At 39.8% G+C, this 21,835-nt stretch overlaps 1 protein-coding gene across 4 annotated transcripts in view; it reads left to right on the top strand.

Moving 5' to 3' along the window:
* Positions 1–21,835, top strand: part of LOC100647695 (circadian locomoter output cycles protein kaput) — a 93,246-nt gene that overhangs the window by 12,799 nt on the left and 58,612 nt on the right. For 2 of the 4 annotated variants that reach the window (XM_048407075.1, XM_020863935.2), the window contains one exon: positions 8,101–8,192. In XM_048407075.1, coding sequence (XP_048263032.1) covers positions 8,116–8,192 — 77 coding nt within the window. In that variant the 5' untranslated portion in view covers positions 8,101–8,115. Of the gene's footprint in view, positions 1–8,100; positions 8,193–8,843; positions 10,820–21,835 lie in introns of those variants that run through there. The other 2 variants (XR_007224550.1, XM_003396621.4) reach the window with 2 other exon arrangements.

Below are 21,835 nucleotides of genomic sequence, written 5' to 3'. Positions count from 1 at the left end.
GAATGCAACGATATACGCGTTAGAACGCGCGAACGAGCGTTGGAATGGAGAACTTCCTTTCGTATAGAGAATTTTCTTGATTTAAAAATTATATTCATATCGAATGGATCAATTATTTTCGTCGTCTTAAACGTCTCTGTCATTTTTAAATATAGGACAAAAAATTTTATTTCGGAAATAAATACTCGTTCCTTTGCCGTTAAAGGGTTTCTAGGGATTTCGAGAGATCGCGTTATCTTTTTAAACTTAAGCACGCAATATTTTCTCGTATGCGGCGGATGTTTGGACAATTTCAACGACCTATAATGCAAATACATACAATGTCAAATAAAGAACTAAAAGTAAAGGAGCGAAGGAGTAAAACGACGAGTCTTACGTCATAAGACGCGCTGGAAGTGGTGTCCGTTTGCATTGACGTAACATTGCAATCATTAAATTACTAAAGCTCGTACATTTGTTATCAGTGCTGTACAACTTCTGTAAATTAAGTTTCTTCGTATCTTTGAAAATAATTAAGTAACATAATTAGAAGATACGAGTGGCTCGGAGCAAGTCGCATCTATCGATTAATCCCATAAATAAAGTTGAAAAAGCTCCGATTTCTGAAAGATTGATACGATCGAAACTGGTGATTCCATCTTGTACAGATTTTTATATGCATTAAGGATTAATCCGTTTGCACGTGGAAATTTTAATATTTCTTTCTATCAGCTCGATAATTAATAACCGATTATGTCGTTATAAATTACGACTACTAGCTTTCAGTGAGATTAATTTATATCTTTGGGAACAATTTCTCGATGATTACAAGGGAGAAGGGTTGATAAAAGAAATTCGTCCTTTGATCCATTGTAGACTTGTTAAAATTGACAGATCTTTTCTTGGAATGAAATGTTCCACGAATTTCTTATTTGGGAAACCAAGGTAACGACTAATCGTCTGAATCTTTTCTACCATCCACACGTTCGTTTCTTTCTTCGCGTATAACGTGCCCGAAAATCGCATGAATCGATTACACGAGTATCCTTTTTTTCTTTTTACGAACGTTATATCCCAACATTCAGAAATTTAATTAATATAATTAGAAATTTCTGGTTCTGTATTATCCCTCTTGGTTAAAATATCTTATCTGCTATTTCGAAATCGAAGGAGGCTGATGTTTTACAATCTTGTTCGTGCAATCTTTGTCTATCTCTCAGTGTAAATTATTCGCTCACTGTTTCGTATCAGCTTCCATCACGATATAACTTTATTGGGAAAATGAAGAAGCACGAGGAATATCAAACGTTCCGATATGTCTTGAGAAACGAAAAAATGCCACGTTTTAGCCCAAAGAGGGCAATATAGTTACGTAATGTAATTTTTCCTGTGCAAATGCACGCGAGCCGTAGTTCTCGTACTCGAACGGTAGATATTAAAATCGAGCGAAGTCTCATCCTTCCACATACAGCGTATCGCTCGGGATATAGTGTTCCACGTGTACGTCCTGCCCCGTGCTTCAGGGGCAAAGGACTCTGCCTCTGTCTTACCTCCTCTACGATATTCTCCGCGTGTCTCTTCTTCTGGATGTGCATGGATACGTACACACGTATATATGAAATGTCCGCGATATCTATAAACTCTCGGTGAACTTTCGCGATTACATTTCCGCGAAGGAATGTCGCCTATGCTTCGAGATATCGTTAAGGAAGAAGAGTTCGATGCTACGAAGATCCGCGCCGAGGTGGAGATGCTTGATAAACCCAGCCATTCGACTACCAAAACAACGGTTCCCGCGTTCGATCGATATACGTGCTCGTTTAAACGAATATTCCCGTTTCCCAAAGGAGCTACAGTGAAGCGTGATCGTTGAATCGCGGATATTTATGTAAATTCGTTTTTTTTTTTTTTTTTATAAAAGCAGATAAAGGAATAGAATCTAAGCAGTTTCTTTTACATACTAAATACCGTGATAGGCAGGAGGGCAAAACTGCATATTTTGTACGTGCTTTTGCATATTACACGCAGTTTTCTCTGCATTTTTTACGTTTACAAATTTTACATAAACGCATAAAAACTTGCGGTCTGGTAACGATGATCGTGGTCGATTCGACGCATTTTATGGAACGGCGAAGATCAACGAAGACACGCGGACGATTCTTCTTGAAAGGCGTCATCGCACCTGTGCTTTTGTGTGTGCTTGGGGCGTTGGTCTTACAGCTTATCGTTATATCACCCTCGTATCAGCGTCAAGTTTTTAGTTTGCAACTACGAGGGACGATAAGTGGAATGCCTTTTAACACGTTCTCTGTTCTATCGTTTTCGTGAAATTTCTAATTCGATTCACGTAGGAACCGGTGCTCGCTGTCATTTATTTTATATGCACGGGATATATCGGTGGTTGTAATCGATCAATGGCAATTGTCTGATGCAATATGTATGTTAATTCACTCGACTGAGGCTAAGGTGTCGAAGACACAGTTTTTACTCTTTCGATTACGAAGCAGTTTATCCTTGAGTCTTTCCGATATCAATATCCAGACTTTCGCACGTATAATTTAATCGCACCGTTGTCTTTGTAACTATGTAAACTCTTCCAATCGCGAATAATGTTGTTCTCTGACGATACCAGGTCCCTTCTTGTCGATATGGGCTGTTACCTTATCGATTTAACACACCTACGGCATTGAGGCGTAAGTTGTCGTTTGTTTCACCACGATACATTATCTAAGTGCTTTACGGTGTATTTAACGCGTTCTGTCGCTGTTACAAATTTTCCGAAGAAATACAATTATTCTTTAATTTCAAATCCATCCGTAAGAATTGACATTATGGGTGATCAGTGTCCCCTCCGTCCTATAGCGTTATCGGCGTGTTTAACGTCAGTAACCACATAACCCCACGGAATTTAACGCGTCAAGCGGTTAAAGAAATGTCCGGGCTCCCCTAAAACGTGCGATATATAACGCTGTTACGGTAGAACGTTGATTAACCAGGAACAACAGCTTCTGAATGGAAACGTAGCAATTTCCTTCAACTTCTGTTCATACGAAGAGTCACCGTGAAATTCTCCATTAATCAACGTCTCGATCATCAATCGTCGATCGTTGCTCTAATAATCGAGGATTTGCTCTACCAATATCGCAACAACCCTTCGATCGCGCGGCAGACACGCAGGGGCAGCTTCGAGCGAAAGAGAAGCCGAACACGATCGGACACCTTCTAAATGGACATCGATCGAGCGTGAAGAAAGAAGACAGACGTCTCACGATTCGCAGATAATAATCGGACAGAGATGGCAGAGTAAAACGAAATTGGTAGGTGAGCGTCGTTAACCGGCGCTCGCTGCTCGAGAGAAGAAGAGTCGTGGAACGACGGGCGGTCGCGCGTGCACCGACACGGCCCACAGTTTCGTCGTCGTTGATCACGAACGTGTCGATCGTCGACCAGACCAAACACATGCACACACCTTGGGGTTATCCTCGTGTAACCGTTGCTCCTCTCTTTCGCTCTCGCTCTGTGCCTTCCTGTCTTTCTCTTTGCTCTCTTTCCCGTAGACTCGTGCATTCCTCCGTCCACGGGCACGGTTTACCCTACGCTCGACCAGGAACAACCCCCGAAAATCAGCCCCTGAACGAACAAAGAGTCTAGTGTCTAGACGGCTGGATATTACCGGCGGCGACAACATGCACACCGTGTATCGTATTTTCTTTGTTTCTTTCGGTCGTTCGATACGCCTCTGCCTAGTTGCTGCCTTGGCTTCGTATTTTTAATGCGCCATATAATGTCAGCCTCTAACGCGCACCTAGGGAGGTTTGACTATCGCGCTACGTGGTAGATACGTATCTGGATCGCGTTATGCGGCATGATTGCTTTTCAAGCGATTTTCGAAAATGTTCAGCGAGTTAAATAGATAGGGTTGGGTTCGTTTTTCTTAGATCGATCGCCGTTCGTTGTACGCCATACCAGTCAGAAGCTACGATGGATCTTTGAAGATCTTAAGTGGTAGGATTATTGAACTGGTTCCGAAGGATCGATTAGCTTGACGCGGTTAATCACCGGCTAACAGTTTGGAATTATACCGTATGTTATATAGAATGTAAGAATTTCAAGAGGAAAATTACGCGTTATCGCTAGTCGGGACTAGTCGTTGAAAGTTTGCGGTGGGAAAATTCGATACTGTTTATTCGTGATAATTTAAAGTTAAATGGTTTGCTGAAGTCAAAACATCGTTAAAAAATAGGGAAACGTTGAAAAGTTACTTCGTTAAAATATCAGAGCTCGTTAAAAAGTCGCCCTTTCAAGTTGCTTTTCTCGTAATACCTTATTACGTGTAATTGTTCCCTGCGGCCAAACACCGTGCATACGTAGAATTACGAAGAGAAGCTATGTAAGAACGACAAAAGACGACGATAAGAGTTTAAGAATAACGTTGCACGAATTTTCGTTTCGTATTAAAAAATCTGTACGTTCCATCCAAAACGAACAAACTTACAATCGATTAATGGATAATCTTCTTTTTTAGCTACAAGGAAAATCTGATCGTAGGATATTAAATAACGCACTCTGTGATACCTGAACGAAGATAGGACGCAAAAATGTTTGCGATTCGATCGAAAGAGACCCATACGCCGTGCAATTGTTCATCCGCGAGCTTGAAGCGGTTTTAAAACGAGTGCATCGCACGTAAGTTGCTTCTCGTCACCTTATCAGTTCTGTTGTATAGCGCACACACAGCGGAACGTAGCGATAGTAGAACGATGTCGACGACCCGATGTATCAACACAGACCTACCTGACGCCAGCTTCTAGATACAGACGTCTATCTATAAACCCGTGTGTCTCCGTACTGTGTCGAGCTACTTCGAAACCATGGAGAACCCTTACGGCCCCATTCTATAGACTTCGAATTGTCGATCGATAACGTTCTTCGATGGTTCGTCCTTGATATCGGAATCTTTTTGTCGGTGCGTGCTTGCGAATCGATACGATTATGTTTTTTCGTTGTCTTTCTTGCATCGCGAAATACACGCGTTTCCTGCTTTCTTTTTCTTCTTGGTTTTAACTACGTACCTTGGAGCGCGAATAGGTTTGGATTCGAAATATACCGAAAGCGAACTGGACAGTTAGTTTCTCGTATTTTCAGTTTGCAGTTGGAAGTTTGCTTTCGTGTTAGGATGTTGTGCGACGAAGTGGACGAGCGGCGTAAACATATTTTTCCCTTTTTTTAAAAAAATTTAGATAAATAGAGGAAAGAATATAAACCTTTCCCAGGCACTGATCGATTCTATTTTCTAGATGTTCTTTAATCTTAGCATAACTTTCCTATTAATACATCTGGCGGGTTGAAAATTACAGTAGTGTAAGTCAACGTATTTCGACTCTTAAAAGCATCATCTCCCGAGTCCCATAATTAAGTTACAACTTTATTCTCAACCGCGGTACGTTTTTACGACCTGGAAAAATATAACGAACTTTCTACGGCAATAAACAGGAGAAGAAAACCGTTTCATGAAAAAAATAGCTATGGTCTGACTTACGTTATTACGATTCTCAGCCTTTCATACGACTACCCTATACGACGGAACAAGAAACCTCGAGTACGTAAATATGGTATCACGAAACATTCGCGATAAACGTATTCGACTTGTCCCAAGACACTGGAAAGTGCAGTGAACGCGAGGAAATATAAAGAATACCACTGTACCGTGGCCGCGTCGAAGCGAACCGATTCCGACTGTTCCGGATATTGTAACGAAAGTCAATATTCCTTAAAGAACGGTTTTATCGATAAGAGCGATAAACAGAGCCGTTCACTCTGCTCGATCGCACGAAAATATCGTCGGTACGAAGACGGACACGCCGAGAAAGGAAGAGGAGGAAACGTTTCCCTGTACTTTCGTTCTTTCCTTTTCGTTTATACGATCCGACGTTTGTTTTCGGAAACCATCGAACAACAGGCTGCTCATCTGTAAATTGGAGCCGGACGAGGAATTCTTCGTGCGATAGAGTAAAAGCAAATCTGTAATCCGACTGTGCGGAGTTGGCTGAATGCGAACAAAGACACCGTTGATCCTGAGCAGCATCAGTTGATTGTTTCGAATTAGCGTTGTTATTCGAGAGAATACGCAATCGGCCCACGCCACCTGACGTTTTGTTCGCGACCACCGACTGAAATTACTTGAATTATGCGTTGCATCGATGAACATTGTCGGTTTCCATTTAACGCTATCGTTTCCTTGGCAAGTTACACGTATAACGCAGGCATGTGCTCGTTTTGATAGTTTCCTTAGTACGATCTTGACGAGATGCCCTTCCGACCAAGGTTTAGATTGCTTTGACAGTGGAAATGTGGCGTGGGCGTACATGCAATACGCCTTCGATCGTATCTTGGTCTGTAGTTATATGAATTGCAGGTAGGCAGGTAGATATCGTACGATTTGATGGATCAGGTACTTGGTTATTAATCAGATTGACTGCGACTGACACGATTCTTTATATGTATTCAACTATATCGAGCGAAGCGAGCTACAGTGAATTTAATTAATTATAGACTTTCTTGTGGTGGTATTTGTTCGTTGGAGGATTTATTAGGATATGTACATCGATGTTCATAATTTATAGATTTTGAAGGAAATGTTCATCGGGTCGTTTGTAAGGTCTCGAGGTACTCTCTAAGTACGGTTTCCTCGATATGCTATAATTCAGTATAGTCAATAAATAAACGGCTAATACATATTAACGTTATTTCGCGTTATACGTATCCAGGGTAATTCCGTTTTAGACTCACAGTCTGCTGAGACATAGTTACCATCCAGTATAACGATTTAAAGTGGGAAAGATAGGGTACAAAATATAAATGTAATTTTTATACATGGTATGTGTGAATTTAAAGAGGATAGACAACGTTTCCTTGATTTAATCTAAACCGAGAATAAACTTTTTAAAGTAACACGCAAGTCGGATCGACTAATTCCATCGAAAATAATCACTAAATGCTAGTCGTATATTCCGATGCTAAAGTCAAGAAACTTTTTAGAAAATAGAAAATCAGTATCTGCCAAACTTTTTATACACTAAAACGAAAAAAAAGAAAAAAAAAAAGAGAAAGATACGTATCTCGTTCCACACATCTTGTCATTGTAAGGAAAAAGTATACCTTTACATCAGATATTCATTGATCCAGTACAAGAATATATGCATGAAAATCAACAGTGTATCGAACCTTTTTCTCTTCAAGGTTCGACGAATAATTCTCAACCCGATCGACATGTGGCACATCCTTTCGGGAAAGTCTTCAGACATCGAACGTTTGATCGAATAAATTCCGTGCTATTGAAAGAGAAAGGAAAATGTGTAATAGATCTTCTCGAAGTAATATCACGAGCGATCTTACAGTTGCCAACGACTCACTGAAAAATCTTAAATTCTTTCTCTTGAATCCTACCTACTTCATCTATTATTCATGACCTGCAATTTTTTATCGTATTCGCAATATTTTCCACGTTACAAATTCGACCAACTTTGTCGCAAATAATTCGTGACGGATCTGTCGATCGATCATCACGTCGAATTGATTACAATGATTTAGACACGTGTCATTTTTGCTATATATTAGCGTCGGTAATTATAATTTTTTTTTTTGCATTATCAAGCAATCAACTGTCGTCGCCATCTACCGTATGATGTAAATCGTTCTTTCTCGTTGATCGGTATCAAAGGTCTTTCCATCATCACTGTTTGTACCTAACAGATGAGCATTAGCGACAAAACAAGTATGAGAAGAGTTTCGAAGACATTGAAGCCTAACCATCGCGAATTACGAGTACAAAAGAAAATTTCAATATGTATATAACGAGGAAAAAACATTTTGATTTATTTGATTCTTTGTTAAGATCACAAAGGAAACACTTTGGTTTATTTCATTGATTCGAAATGATACGTGAAATGTATAACTAAAGGATGTATCGGATCAGAGCTATCTCGAGCTTTTCAAAGAACAATATTCGAACGGTACAACGAGTTGTCGTAATTCGCTAAAAAAAAAGAACTTTCAAAGAAGATAGGTTTCGACAACGCGATAACAATGAACGTAAATATCATTTGTTTTATTATATTGCAGGAAAAAATTAAAAAAATGAAGGATGACGTGGACGAGGATGATGCTGGCGCGTTGTCTTCCACTTCTGTGCCGGAAACGACAATCTCGTACGGGTAAGAGTCCAGTTTTTCTACGCCGAATCGTATTCAAGGTGGAAGAAGTTGGAATTAACAAACGCGTTACCTTCATCGTGTATTTGTTTCCTAGAAATTATTCGACAAAAGATACATCAGGTAATATTCAGTAATATTGAGATGCGTCTCATCGAGGGATATACGAATGCGAGACACAAGACTGAAAATGATGACGTATCGACGTTTGTTAATTTCACAAACAACGAATAGCCTGTAATTTAAATTGATGCCGGAATAATTTTAAACAAGCGATAGAATTCTGCCTGTACGTACGCGCGTATAATTCGTCGATATGCATTTCGATCACGCGCCGCGTGTCCAGTTCCTTATCCTGCGCGAATAATTCGCGATACCGATAAACAGGCAGTATTCGTCGTAGCGTTCGGTCATCGATCGACTGTGCTTAAAATCTCGCGCCTAAATCCAGTAAGAGCACACGTACGAGAATTTGTTTCTTATCGAAGCGAGTGGAAGCAGCCTTACACAAGGGAACCGCCTAAAAATGTGTTGTTATCATGCTGCGCGGTCCGAGCGCGGGTAGGTAGCATTGGAAGAAGACGAGGGGAACGACGATTGGTCGTCCGCATGGAAGGGGAAACGCTGATTGTTAGGCAGAGTGGGGGTAACGCTCCACCGGCAGTTCGCATCAGACTAGCGTACGTGTTGCGTCTTGATGTTCGTTAGCCTGTTTTTGGCAAATGACTATTCTTCTCTGTACATTCATTCAAAACAACGTACGTGCAAGTACCGTATTGACAGTTTGACACGCGTTTCGTACGTATCCGCGCATTCGAAGACGTTATCGTCGTGCGAACCGTGAACTGTGCCGTGGCATTTTATTTCACGCGAAAAATTTAATCGCAGTGTGTCGCGTATATCGATAGACAGCGTAGTTGGGAACCGCAGTTCGAAATCAACGTCTATAACCATACGGGTTTCGTACGTGTACCGGTCGAAGTGACATTAGCGGAAACGGAAGGTAGCAGATACTCTTTTGGCTCTATCCACGGAACGCATAATAGTCGACGGAATAAGAAAATATTTTCTCCGTTCTAAGAGATATTTGGGACAGTGTGTCAAGGTTGGAAATTCTTCGAACTTACGTTGTGTCTTGGGTCTTTATCACGTTTCACACGATGTAACGGAACGCCTGAGCGGGAAGTAAAGGCTATCGTTTATGCATCTGAAACGCGTTTGGATCCGATGGTAACCGCTCGGTTCGTCGATCGATGCCCCCTCGCGATCCGTCTGTGTCTTCGTATACGGATTTCCTGCTGCGCCTGGATCTAGAACACGGTGTCAAGGTCAAGAGAATCCGATCAAGAATTCGTGTGCATGTCAGACGTCCGTAAGCAGTAACAGCAGTCTGTAAACGCTTCTAGACGCTCGTCGATACGTGACGTTTCATCGTACGAGAATCAGTGTTTTTCAAAGTTGTCGATCTAACGTAGCGAGCATTGTCAAGATCGAACGATTTTAGAAGAACGTTACCACGATCGAATAAGTCGTGACGACTCGAAGCTGATGCGTAATAACAATAATAATAATAATATTAATAATAATAATAATAAATAGCTTCGAATGTAATTCTCGCGTGATCTATCGAGCGTCTACGAAGGTCACCGTATTTCTGCAGTTTTTTTCCATCGATGTGAGCTTCCATTGGACTACAGGCTCGCGTACGAAGCGATAAACTGACGTAGATTTTGGCGGGTCAAGAAACGAACGCTACTAGGAATTCGTCCGTGCTACGTGATAAAATAATCGGTCTCTTTTTTTTCTTTCTATTCTCCTTGTCTTTCTTTCTTCGTTTTTTTTACGCGCGCGTCCGAAGCATCGTCTGCGAAGCTTCGATCTCGCCGAGTGTTTGTTCACTGTTGGACGCAGATAGAGAGGTTTCTTTATCTGTACGCGAAGAAACAAGCGCGATCGCGCAAGCAAGATTAACCGGCGACCTGGCTAATTTTAATTCGCGCAACAAACAAGCAGCGAAGACGCGATTGTCGCGCGATAACGGCCAAACATCGCCGCCGTAACGTCGAACGTCGCTGTTCGCGTGTTCTCCAATATGGCGAGTGACGCCGAAGACGAGTCCAGTATCTCGAGTGGTTTCGTTGTCTTCTGAATCGAACGTATCCCGTTCCAAGTGTCGACTATCGCGGTCGAAGGGCGCACAATCGACCATACAAAGTATACCGTTTATCCAGTGAAACGTTACGAGAGATATCAGACACGACCGAATTTTTATCAGACTTGGACGATTGACATTCATGCGAACTTTACGATATGAGAAGCAAAGATGACGATCTATCGTATTCGAGGTTCTGTTTCGACTGTACAAGAAAATTTCGACATTCGCGCGGCCATGCGAACCGGTTTGCACATGGTTGAGGCGAATCATTAAGAGAAAATTCGTTGGACACGGTAAACTAAACTCGTTTGGAAAAAATGGCAACATTGTGGAGAGAGCAACAGGAACAAGTATACCTGCACCCTCAGCAACACCAAACGTTACATCCGGGGATCATGGCCGAGCAAACTCACCATCACCATCATCGATCCACCGCTATCACCAACATCACCACCATGGATCTGCCAGTTCCAAGGTCAGACTCGTTGTTCTATTAACGACATAATGTCGGAGGATGCGTCAAGGTGAACGGATATGCGTGTAATTCCGTGTAATGTTAAAGGTTCAACGTTAATCGTTTTGTGGGTAACCCTGTTACCCGGCTAGGGTGAAATATTTTTGTTACGTAATCGGCTGATGCCGGCCTATTTGACCGTAATGAAAAAATCAAGCTGGAATTTACATTTACTACGCAACTCTATCGCATATGAATATTAGATTGCTCGATCATTCGATATTTAAATAGGAAAATTTAAATTGCAATTGAACGAATAAGTATCATCTTGATAGATTAGAAATTTCGTGCTTTTTCACATCGCGTTCGAAAGTTCTTCGTGCGCGTGGATAACGTGAGCCCTGAATCGAACTTTTCCCACTGCCACCGACATTATTTGTCGCGTTACAAACAAACATCGATACCTATAATTCTGCTCTTGTAGATCTATTAAACAGTAGCACGAGACAGATCGTTTTTGCGTGCGATTCGTTCGAGTGAATTTTTGCTTTAACTAATCGCCAGGATCAAAAAGTAACCGGTTCGTGGAGCTCGGTCGCTTGTGTATCCCGATATCCGCCGCGAACGATCGACAAAATTCGAGTAATGAAAATTCTTTCTCTTCCATTTTCGTTTCCTTTGATCGCGTTCTAGTCGACACGGTCAGTTTGAAAATTAATACGAGAGAGAACGGTGTAAGTTACATATGTAGGTAGGAGCGCGCAGAGATTGCAGAGGTCGCGTACATATTGCTTCAACCTTGCAATCTATATCCTACACCGAGCATAGATAGCAGTTGACATTATGTTTATTATCAACGTGTATTATCAGTCCTCTGACAATCGGCTTTAATGGATTGAAGCAGTACTGGGTGGTCCATTAAAAATAAATCGAGACAATATCAGCGTTATATTAAAGAAAAGTGTTAGCAAAAAGTTTCTATATTAAGATTTCCCAAAGTTATACTTTTAGCATAGTTCATACTCTTTATCAGCAATTTGGATAAAATTGCAAATTCAAAAGATCCTCAAAGTTGCAAAGTTCTAAACTCTTTCGTATCGAAGAGTTCTCGATATTCTGAATCGTTCAACGTTCGAAGTGGCAGAATGTTTCATTCCTTTTCTTTGAAATTCTTAAATTAATAATTAACTGCTATTTATGTTTTCTATTCCTGTTCTATATCGCACACGCGACCTTTTGTTTGCATTTAAAACTACGGCATTATAATTTAAAAAACAGCGATCGTCGTTGAAACGTTATCAAACAAGCTTCGATTGACGCATTCTCGAGAATGCAAGCTCGGAACACGCGGCGGCTATAAATGTTCTTTATTACGTTTTAAATTTGCTGACAGACAGCCGCGGAAGCTTCGCTTTCCCCATCCGCGTCTCGTCTCGATAATCGAATTAGGAATTAGCTAAGGAATGTTCTGTCATCGAACGTTGAATGAAAACATGGCGACAGTTTGATGCAGAGTACACGCTGTCTCTTCTCGTTCGCAACTTATGACCCGTATGCTTTTTTACAAATTGTTTTTTTTTTTTTATAAATCATTGCGAACACTCGATTATCGTTGCAGCCGGCGATTATCATAAACGTTGACTGGCGTATTTAATGTCAGTGGACACGTGAACGTTACACGTGATTCTGCAAAAATCGAAGTCTACTGGAAGAGCGTACAATGTTGTTATTCCAGCATTTCATTTAGCATCGCAAGTTATACACAGGAAATTACGTAAAAAACAGAAAAAGAACACTTCTGTCTATCTTGAATACATTATACAGTTGTAAGAAGTTTTTACGATATATGTACAACGACTCGAACTCTGAATATTAATGTCGGCTATAAATCGCTAGCCAATGGAAAATACTTTTAACGCGTTGCTTACGTTGCAGTAATGCGAAGTAGATAACGGAAAGTACATTTTCTCGGATACCTGGTGATGCCAGTTGCATCGCTGGCGAAACATTGGAAATGTTTTACACAAGGACGCAGCTCGCAATCCCGACCTGGAACAGTAGTATTTATCGTAGATCTCTCTGTTAATGATGACAACTATTTACGGTACCGTGTATAGCTTTCAGTTCCGATATCGCACCTTGTAACGCACATGAAATGTTACATGGTAGCTTTTATTAAACCTATTGTCAACGCGTTCGTTTCCACATGAATTTTATATCTTGTTCACAGCGATGCGGCGTTTTCGTTTTAAAATTTCACGAAAATTGCCGACCGGCGAGTCTGTCAAGTTTAAAGATCAAGAGATACGAAAACCGCGTCCAAATTGTCCAAAGTTGACAACATTTGCTTTACAACCTGACACGCTAAACTCAATCGATGACGATAGAAGAAAGACGAACACAACAAACGACGCGTCGAGCTGTATTTTTCTCGTATTTTTCGTGCATTGATCATATTTAATGGATCGTTACGGTTTCCTCTGCGCTTAAGATGCACGTGCAATTTTTTTATCACGTGATTCATGGAAATTCCGCTACGTAATTGGCATGACAAATTAATTAACTGCGATGACTTTTATAAGAATCCGCCGATGGTGTTAATGACGTCTATGTATCTATAACCGAGGATTTTGTGTGCATACTTCTCAAGACGTTTTCGGCAGGTTGAATGGAAAGAGCAAAGGGTAGAGCCGCGCGTGGTTTTTACGTTTTTCGTAAAATGGACCCGTCGAGCGAGTCCAGGTAGAACATAAAATTCTGCGAAGAAAATACGCACTACGTTTTTATCGAACGATTATGTATCACGAGTAACCCTCGTCTACCCTTTGTGTCAATTTTACATGGTGCAATAAATTCTAAAAAGGTGGTAATTTCCACTGTATCGTTTGAGGAGATCGGCAAAAAACACAGGAAACGATAGGCAACTTTATTATAAATTTTCACGCGAGCTTCTACGAGTACATATAGCAAAATCTTTTAGCTTCCGCAAGCATACAAATAATCTATCAAATGTTCTATCAAAGTTTAACTCTACTTACAGCTTTTTATGTTCAACGAAGAAATTTCCAAATATTTTTATCAATATTATTAATAATATTAATGTATATTCGTTATGAATATTGCGATCATTTTTCACCATCGTGTCAATTTGATATGAGAGAAAAAATTAAGTAAAGAAAGCGTAGGATGAACGAGGATTGAGTGGATGAACGATGCACTTGCACGATAGCTAAATTAAAAAAAAAAAAAAAAGAAAAAAAAGAAAAGAGAAATATGAAATAACAGAGAGAATATAGAGTAGGAATTTTGTAGTTCCTTCGACCCGCTTTTCTATGCGATGAAAATAATATGTATTATCTGTATTCCTGTTATTTTCATTTCATAGGAATATTCAAGGTTTTCTTTTGCAAGGGCGACGAACGCCGTCGATTAATTTGTTAAAATTAGCCAAGGACTATTATAATTAGCAAATAAACAAGAGTCTGTTGTGTCTACGCTTTTGTTATCGAAAAGACTCATTCTATAAATATGCAAATTTCGAAGGTTGCATGCACTAGCCAAGATACTACAACTACGTTTACTGATCGTTTGTTTTTTTGTTCAATGTTTAAACGGTGTATTCGCGAGTTAATCATAGTTCGTCCGTCTTTCTCTTTTCACCGATATATAATGTTCCTCGATAATTTTTTTCATTTACCATTAATCCGAACACCATCCAACTTCGAATCGAAACACATCTGATCACGATTTGATCGACTCGTTGACCTTGCTCACTTTTTTTTTTCACAAGCACAACTCGTGTCCGCTCGTTCTTGCGATTTTAGAACGTAGTTTTGATCTACGTATATTACACCGTCCCTGGTGACTTGCTTTTCCCTTGTCGCTTTGACACAAACACGGTATCGTCGACTCCTTGCCAATGTCGTTACGCAACATCCAATTCTGCAGTTGGAATCACATTTTTCACAGGTAGAAGATAATTTCGATTTTTATCGTTGTACATAGGCAGAGAGAGGGATAGGGAAATATTTGAATAGGTTTTCATATCCTCGGTTATAGAGTATCGGGATATTTATTGCGACCGAATGGAAATCAATTCGCAGCTTTTTTGCTTAATATGAAGTATTTGTCTTGCCTTGAAAGTAAGCGCCAGAAACTTTTCGAATTTTAATATCCTTCTTTTATAAATAATAGAAAATGTAATTTTCCCTGTGTTTTCGACTGTAACCTTTCTTATAATCAATTTTCATTCCTTTCTCTCACGCGAAGCTTATAGTTTGCTTTGATAAGAAACGTAGAAAACTTTCAGAATGTTAATATAGTTGTATAAAATCTCTATAACGGATGAAAAATGTAATTTATCGAGTTATCCGCGATGGTGGTATTTTTTTAACAGGTAAATTTAATCTATAGTTTGATGATTACACAAGAAAGCTAATACATCTCTTATTAATTCATTGCCAATCACGCTGCTATTTTTAACGAGCTATCACTATAATTTCAGATTTAAAAAAATGTGTTAGAAATCATAGAAACGTTCATGTGGTTTCGGTTTGACAAAGTTCAATCGATCGAAAATAACCCGGCTCTTTGCAATTATATTGCGTAACTAAAATCAGAATCCTGCTGGTGACACGAAAGACTCCCCGCTGTGTATTTACCGTTCCACGATCAATTTGTACCTTTTATACAATTCACGAAATTCATCTTACATATAGACGAAAGAGTGCGGATATTTGTGACCGAACTTATTCACGAAAGGCTGCCAGTGTACCATCGCTCGGTTAATCTGTATGTACACTTAGCAAAAATTCGCTTATTGTTGCTACGCGTCGACGAAAGTGTTCGAATATTTATGAGTGGCATTGTACGTCAGAGTAATGTACCTAGTGTTGGTACTTAAAATTCACGTCGCGATAACCGCGTGTCTATCGGCATCTATCTACGCTTATTGATGCTTCATTCATACGCGCAACTGGACGCCACGCTAATCCGTTTGTACGATCGGTAGTCGTAGAGAGATGTTTGCGGCGAAGGTGAAGGTTAAATCGTTCTTTCACGGGCTTAACCTTTTGGAAGGATCGAATCGAGAAACTCTCGTACGTGTCGTATGATTTTATGGCCTTGCGAGCAACTCTTCCTTTACTCGAAGCGTCGGGACGCGACACAATCCGCCACCTTGTCTCGTGACGAAGCTTTGCTCTATTGGTCGTCCCAACGTTTGCCAGCAAACATATTCTCTCCGATGTTTAATAATTTCGATCGCGTCCCTGCGTTTATGTAACGCAACATGCACCTGTTTTTCTATGCAATTACCGCTAGTTACCAGATCGGTTCTTCTATTTCCTGCAACGCGTATGTAACGCGTCTTCAAACGAGATAACATGACGCGTTGATGCACTCGTTTGTTTCTAATTAGACGATCGTTCTCACGATTCCAAGCATTATAATTTTAGTTTTATATCGTATTTTTTTTGTGAGTTATCTAGCGTTTTGCATGAACAACGGTACTATCGTAGACTTTCGAAGAAGTTTGTCGAAGATTATAGTTTCGAGAATACGCGTGGAAAACATCTTTCGGATGCTTAAAATCGAAGAAGTTATAACTGTTCGAATGATGCGAGAATCAGTCTTGAAGATGTTCGTGGGCGTTTTAGTTTAGCGGAATAGCGTTTAAACACAGTTTCTCCTAAACTATGATATTTTAAAACATACTTGATCGATTGGCTCCGAATTTTGCATGCTCCTTCGATGTACGTGTGGTGACGAGTGTTTTTTATTTTTTTAATCCACAATAGATACGGCAAAGATAACAAGATGTATAGTCCAACTTCATTTTCAGCTAGTACTTTCTATCCATTACCTCTGTTGTAGCCAAATTCGTCTTAATTAAGAATCTTTTCTTTTTCCGCTCTCTTTCTTTATCTCAAAGTCTCAAGCTCTACGGTACCATCGATTTTTCTTATTTCGCTAAAAAAAAAAAAAAAATTTCTGACGTACTAGAACATAAATAAATATCCGCGGAATATCGAATAGAAAAGTTGCTCGGGTTTCCCGTAAAAAAATTCTGAAGTCCTACAATATACCCTATATCTTGCAACGTATCTTATCTAGAATACCTTTTTAAACGACTTGCAACGTGTCCTTCGAAATAACTATTTAAACGTTCCTCAAATTGTTGCAATCGTTGCAACGCCACAGACATTGTACGAAGCTACGCAACAGTTGTTTACGTTTTAAAGAAACGAATATTCCCGAATATATACAACTTGGATGAATTTTCTATCTTGGTAATTTTACAGTTTACATCCGCCCACGTACGCTTCCAAACAAATCGCATCGATATTCCGAATAAACTGGATCGTCAAAGAGAAACGTTCCCGTGCTTGTATTTAATTCTATTCGTATTATGCACGCGAAACGTGGGAGTTTCGAACGATTCGAGGAGCCATGAGCATATTCTACCGTTGCGTTATTCGATCGAGTATGGATCGCTTATCAGTTTTCTAGTAGGCGATCTGGCTCAAATTTACCAGCTTCTCTCTTGAATGGATCCAGGAGCGTGAATCAATCCTGTTGCTATACCACCTAGCTATGTGTTGGTACACGTGAAATACAGGCTCGTGGGTGGATCGATGTCGTTTTCGACGAGTTTCCACAGTATGACATTTCGTGCTCTCGCCAGAGTGGAAAAACAAACGTGAATGGTCTTTTAACGAGGTCTAGAGTTTCATTCCGTCGCCGCTGACGATTCACTTCGTTTCAGAATACATGTAACCGGCGTATAAATGTTTTCGTAATGAATGGAAAATAAAAGGCGAAAATAAAAGAGGGAAGGAGAAATTCGTCGAATCGCTGCGATATAATATAGTAGGGATGGCATTAATTTCAATTTGCGTTCGTGAATTTAAGTCACATTCTAATAAAAATGGTTCTCGCTTTGCCTCCATTTCATTGCTTTCATATATTCGTAAAAGATTGTTTCGGTTTTCGCGTTTGAAAAGCGTAGTCGGTTTCAACAAACAAGTCGATTTTCGCCAGTTGGTTTCGAGGTACAGAAGGGTTCGTAGATTTCGAAGATGTACAAACCGATATAGATCGGTTCCGTAGATCGAAACATACAGAGAAGCGGCGATGTTGCAAACGCTCTGGCGTTTTAAATTTATTTTAGAATTTCCTGTTATTTGTGCCATCTTCTTCAGACGAATCAGCTTATGGAAGTAAGTCGTTTGTTTCTTGATAATCGGATATTGTTAGTCATGTACTGGTTCGTAACGAAATTAGGAAATTAATAGAAAACGCAGTTGGTTGGAGCTTGCCTTCTGAGAAGCTCACAGCGAGGCCACGAAGTGGATCGGGTGTCAGAGTTTACACGTTTCGAGAATCAAAAAGTCGTATGTTATCATCTGAGAATTATTTCTTCCTTCGTAGCATATTCAACGGGATTTGTACGTAACGTACAGTTTCAAAGGCAAGTTCTACGTTCCATACAAATTGCTAATTGAAAACGAAGCTTCGAGATTCCGCTTCTATACGATACCTATACGTCTATAGCTTCTATCATAGAATCTATTAGAAAGCCAAAATTTCATGGTTTCTCTCATCGTGATGTACCATCTCTATTTCTCGAAGAATTGATTCGTTTCTTCTTGAAAAATTCAAACCGATTTGCTATATTTTATTCGTTGATTGATTTCGTCTTCGATCGGCTAAAAATACAGTTACCCTGTAGAGAAACGTCGGACATATTTTTCCTTTGGAGATAAACGCGTGAATCCATTGTTTGATAATTTTATTACAGGAAAAGAGCGGATATGAGGATGGGAAGGTGCAGGGGAAGATGCACCTTTAGCTCGATTATGTTTTAATTAAACTCGCTTGTGCCACGTGTAACATATTGCACGTGGAGAAGTTCACTCGGTATTCGAAGCGAACTACAAACCATCCTGGAATACTGTTTGAAATATTATTGAAAATACACGAGTAGAGGTAACTGATAAATGTTATGCTCGCGAAAAGCAATACACTTATGGAAATACGAGTATCTCGGCTTTGACGTGCAACGTTGTTATTTGCAAACCGATGTTGTTTCTCTCTGTAATAACAAATAAATCACAAAAGAAACGACTCTCGATATTATATTAATATACATGCGGTTTAATTAACGGAAGGCGAAACGAGATCATCAACGAGGGCGTGCAGAGCAGCTGCATATCTCGTTAGGTTCGAGGTACAGTAACTCGCGAAAGTATTTCGACATTTGCAGAAATCTTTTCTAAATATTTATCGTGTGCGTTATACGAAACATTTTGAAATTTCATTAACACCGTGACGAGACTCTGTTATCGTGATTACGTTGTTACGAGATGTACGTAGGGACTACAAAATATACAGTGAAAAATATATGTGTATTTCGCAGAAATTACGAAAGGTGCAAAAAGAAAAAGAGGAAAAAATGGACTAAACGCACGTAATTACGAAACTAGCACGTTATTATATTTAACCAAATAAAATACATCGCCACGTTGGTTTCGTATTTTTAGTCGTGTACACAAGGTACAAGATTCGAGCAAAACTAGTTCGTGTTTATTTGCACAATCTATTTATGCGTATTACACGAAACTTGTGTAAATATTGTCAGCGCTATAACGAGATACGATTGTCCTGATTAGCTTGGTAAAGTTCGAAACGAATCAAGAAAACTATATATGGAAACTACGAAATATTTGATACAAGAACATCTGTATATCACGCAGAAGTCATGAAACTATTTAAATAGTCAATTATTCGTTGTATTAAGAAGCCTCGTATGAACAATAATCTTTTACCTAATACATGTTTACTGTAAGTATCTTGTAACTTTTGTATACATATTTTCAAATTGGTTTCGAACATTATCAGCGTAATCACGACAGTCGCGTCTCGTTACGATTCTAATGATATTTCGACATGCATAAAGATTTCCAAATGCTGTCACGATTCGCTGTAAATGCAGCTGATTGCCGGATAGATTAACGGAAAAATATTTTGCTGTCACGGCGATGTTTATCGCGATCTTCGACCTTACTTCTTCTATAGGAACATTCTCGATACGGAAATTACTTAGTTGAAAGGATGATGTTGTCCGTACGATGCAATTAGCGTAATTGCGCGGTAACATTGTTGCATAAATGAATTGCCGGCGTATAAAATAAATGAAAAGCATCACTCGCCAGATGGAACGAGATAAGACGAACGAGAAGGAACATGGAATTTCATAAAGGCGTACTTTGCGGTAGAGCCGATGTATCGCAGCTTTTGATTGCGGTTTGTTTACGGCCATCTCGATTGTTTCGTACATACGTACATTTCTCAAAATGCTGCCAGCTTCGTCGAATCTCCTTTTTAAACATATACCGGATGCCATCACCACACTATTTTAGTCATGGCGAATCGCTACTATGCATTCCTGCACGGTCGAGGACAGGCAGATAGCGAGGAAAAAAAACAAGAAAAAGAAACAGGAAAAAAGAAAAAATGAATGTTCTCCGATCGATCGGAGCTACGGAAAGCAATGAGGAATCAGAGAGAAAAGGAAGGAACCGTGATCGATGAGAAACTCGATGAGACAGGATTTCTACGCGGTTCGACGCGTTTAGTGGAAGAGACGAACAGAATCGGACAAGCGTTGTTCTTAAAGTAGAAATGGTTGGAGGTCAGCCACGTCACGGTGCATTGTACGTATCGTTGCAACTGGTAACGCTCGATCCATCAGCACGAAAATAACCAAATTTATCCGTGAACTTGAACTCACCTATCGTACGATGACGTTGGCGACAAAGTTACAGAACCTCGTTGTTTATTGCTGCAATTCTCTTTTACATGCTTTTCCTTTGAGCAACTTCTGTTCGTTCAATGTGCGTAATTTAGCTTTAGAAGAAAAGCGTTCACGAGCGACATAATCTTTAGTTCGAGAAAATCATTGGCGAATTTTAACGAGGTACTCTAAACACGAATTCTTTCCGCTCGAGCAACATTTGAATATTTTCGATTTGACGACCAATACCACGGTACTATCACGGTGATAAACAAATCTCGAATCTTCAAACTGAATTTCCTGCAAAACGAGATTCACCGCGAGAAAATACTATCCTATATGTCTGACGATTTTATAGTTTTACCAACTTAATTAAATAAATCGGATCTAAACAAATTTGTTTCGTCTATTAAATATCGTGATAAACGCTCTGCTTGAAATATCTCTTTAAGATTTTTGGAACCTTAAATTTTCCAAAAGTGCAGATCCATAGACCAGCGATAATATTCGCGCGCAAGTAAAAGTTGGCAAAAGGAGATGCTACTCTTGCAACATTTTCCAATCCGAGAACGAGAATGCAGTCTCAGTGAGACCTACTGCTCTTGGCGAGGAACTGTGATCGTTAATTTTCTTACGTAACAGTTTACGATTGAAGCTTTCGTTCGTTGCTTGCGATAAGACGATTCTCGTTCACGTATTTATTGTTTCGTTACCTTGAATTTCGTTCAAGAGTCTTGATAGCGTTCAGCCGGCAAAAGAACAAAATAAAAAGTTATTTACCAATAGGTCGTTTGAAGAAGGTCGAGCGTAAAGTATGTGCATAGTTCGCAACGGCCACCGATAACGCGCAAATTCTCCCAGCAAAGTTAATTATGCCGATATCGGACAATAGAGCACCGTTTATGGTTTAATATGTTTGTGAAACATCGTCTCGATAAGAATCTGCGTCGACAATAACAATAATACGTCGTCGGATTTGTCCTCTGGTGTAACACGTCCGAGAAGACGTTTCTTATCGATTATACATCTAACTCGATATTGTTAACTACCTGTGCCATTTCGAAGGATGACATACGCGTCTACAACAATCACGAACATTTTGTTGGTGATGCTCGTTATTGTATTATCCGATCGACAGCTTTTAATCTAGACGCCGATACGACCTCTTCTTTGTCGATCTACCGAGAACAGATTAATCGTCGTATTATTGTTTGTACGAAAAAGGCAAGAATTTTCGCAGA

The sequence above is a fragment of the Bombus terrestris genome, chromosome 7 (genome assembly GCF_910591885.1).
Source record: "Bombus terrestris chromosome 7, iyBomTerr1.2, whole genome shotgun sequence".
In the NCBI taxonomy this organism is placed as follows: Eukaryota; Metazoa; Arthropoda; class Insecta; order Hymenoptera; family Apidae; genus Bombus; species Bombus terrestris.
The sequence above is the reverse complement of the archived record's forward strand: the minus strand, read 5'-3'. Positions and strand labels throughout refer to the sequence as shown.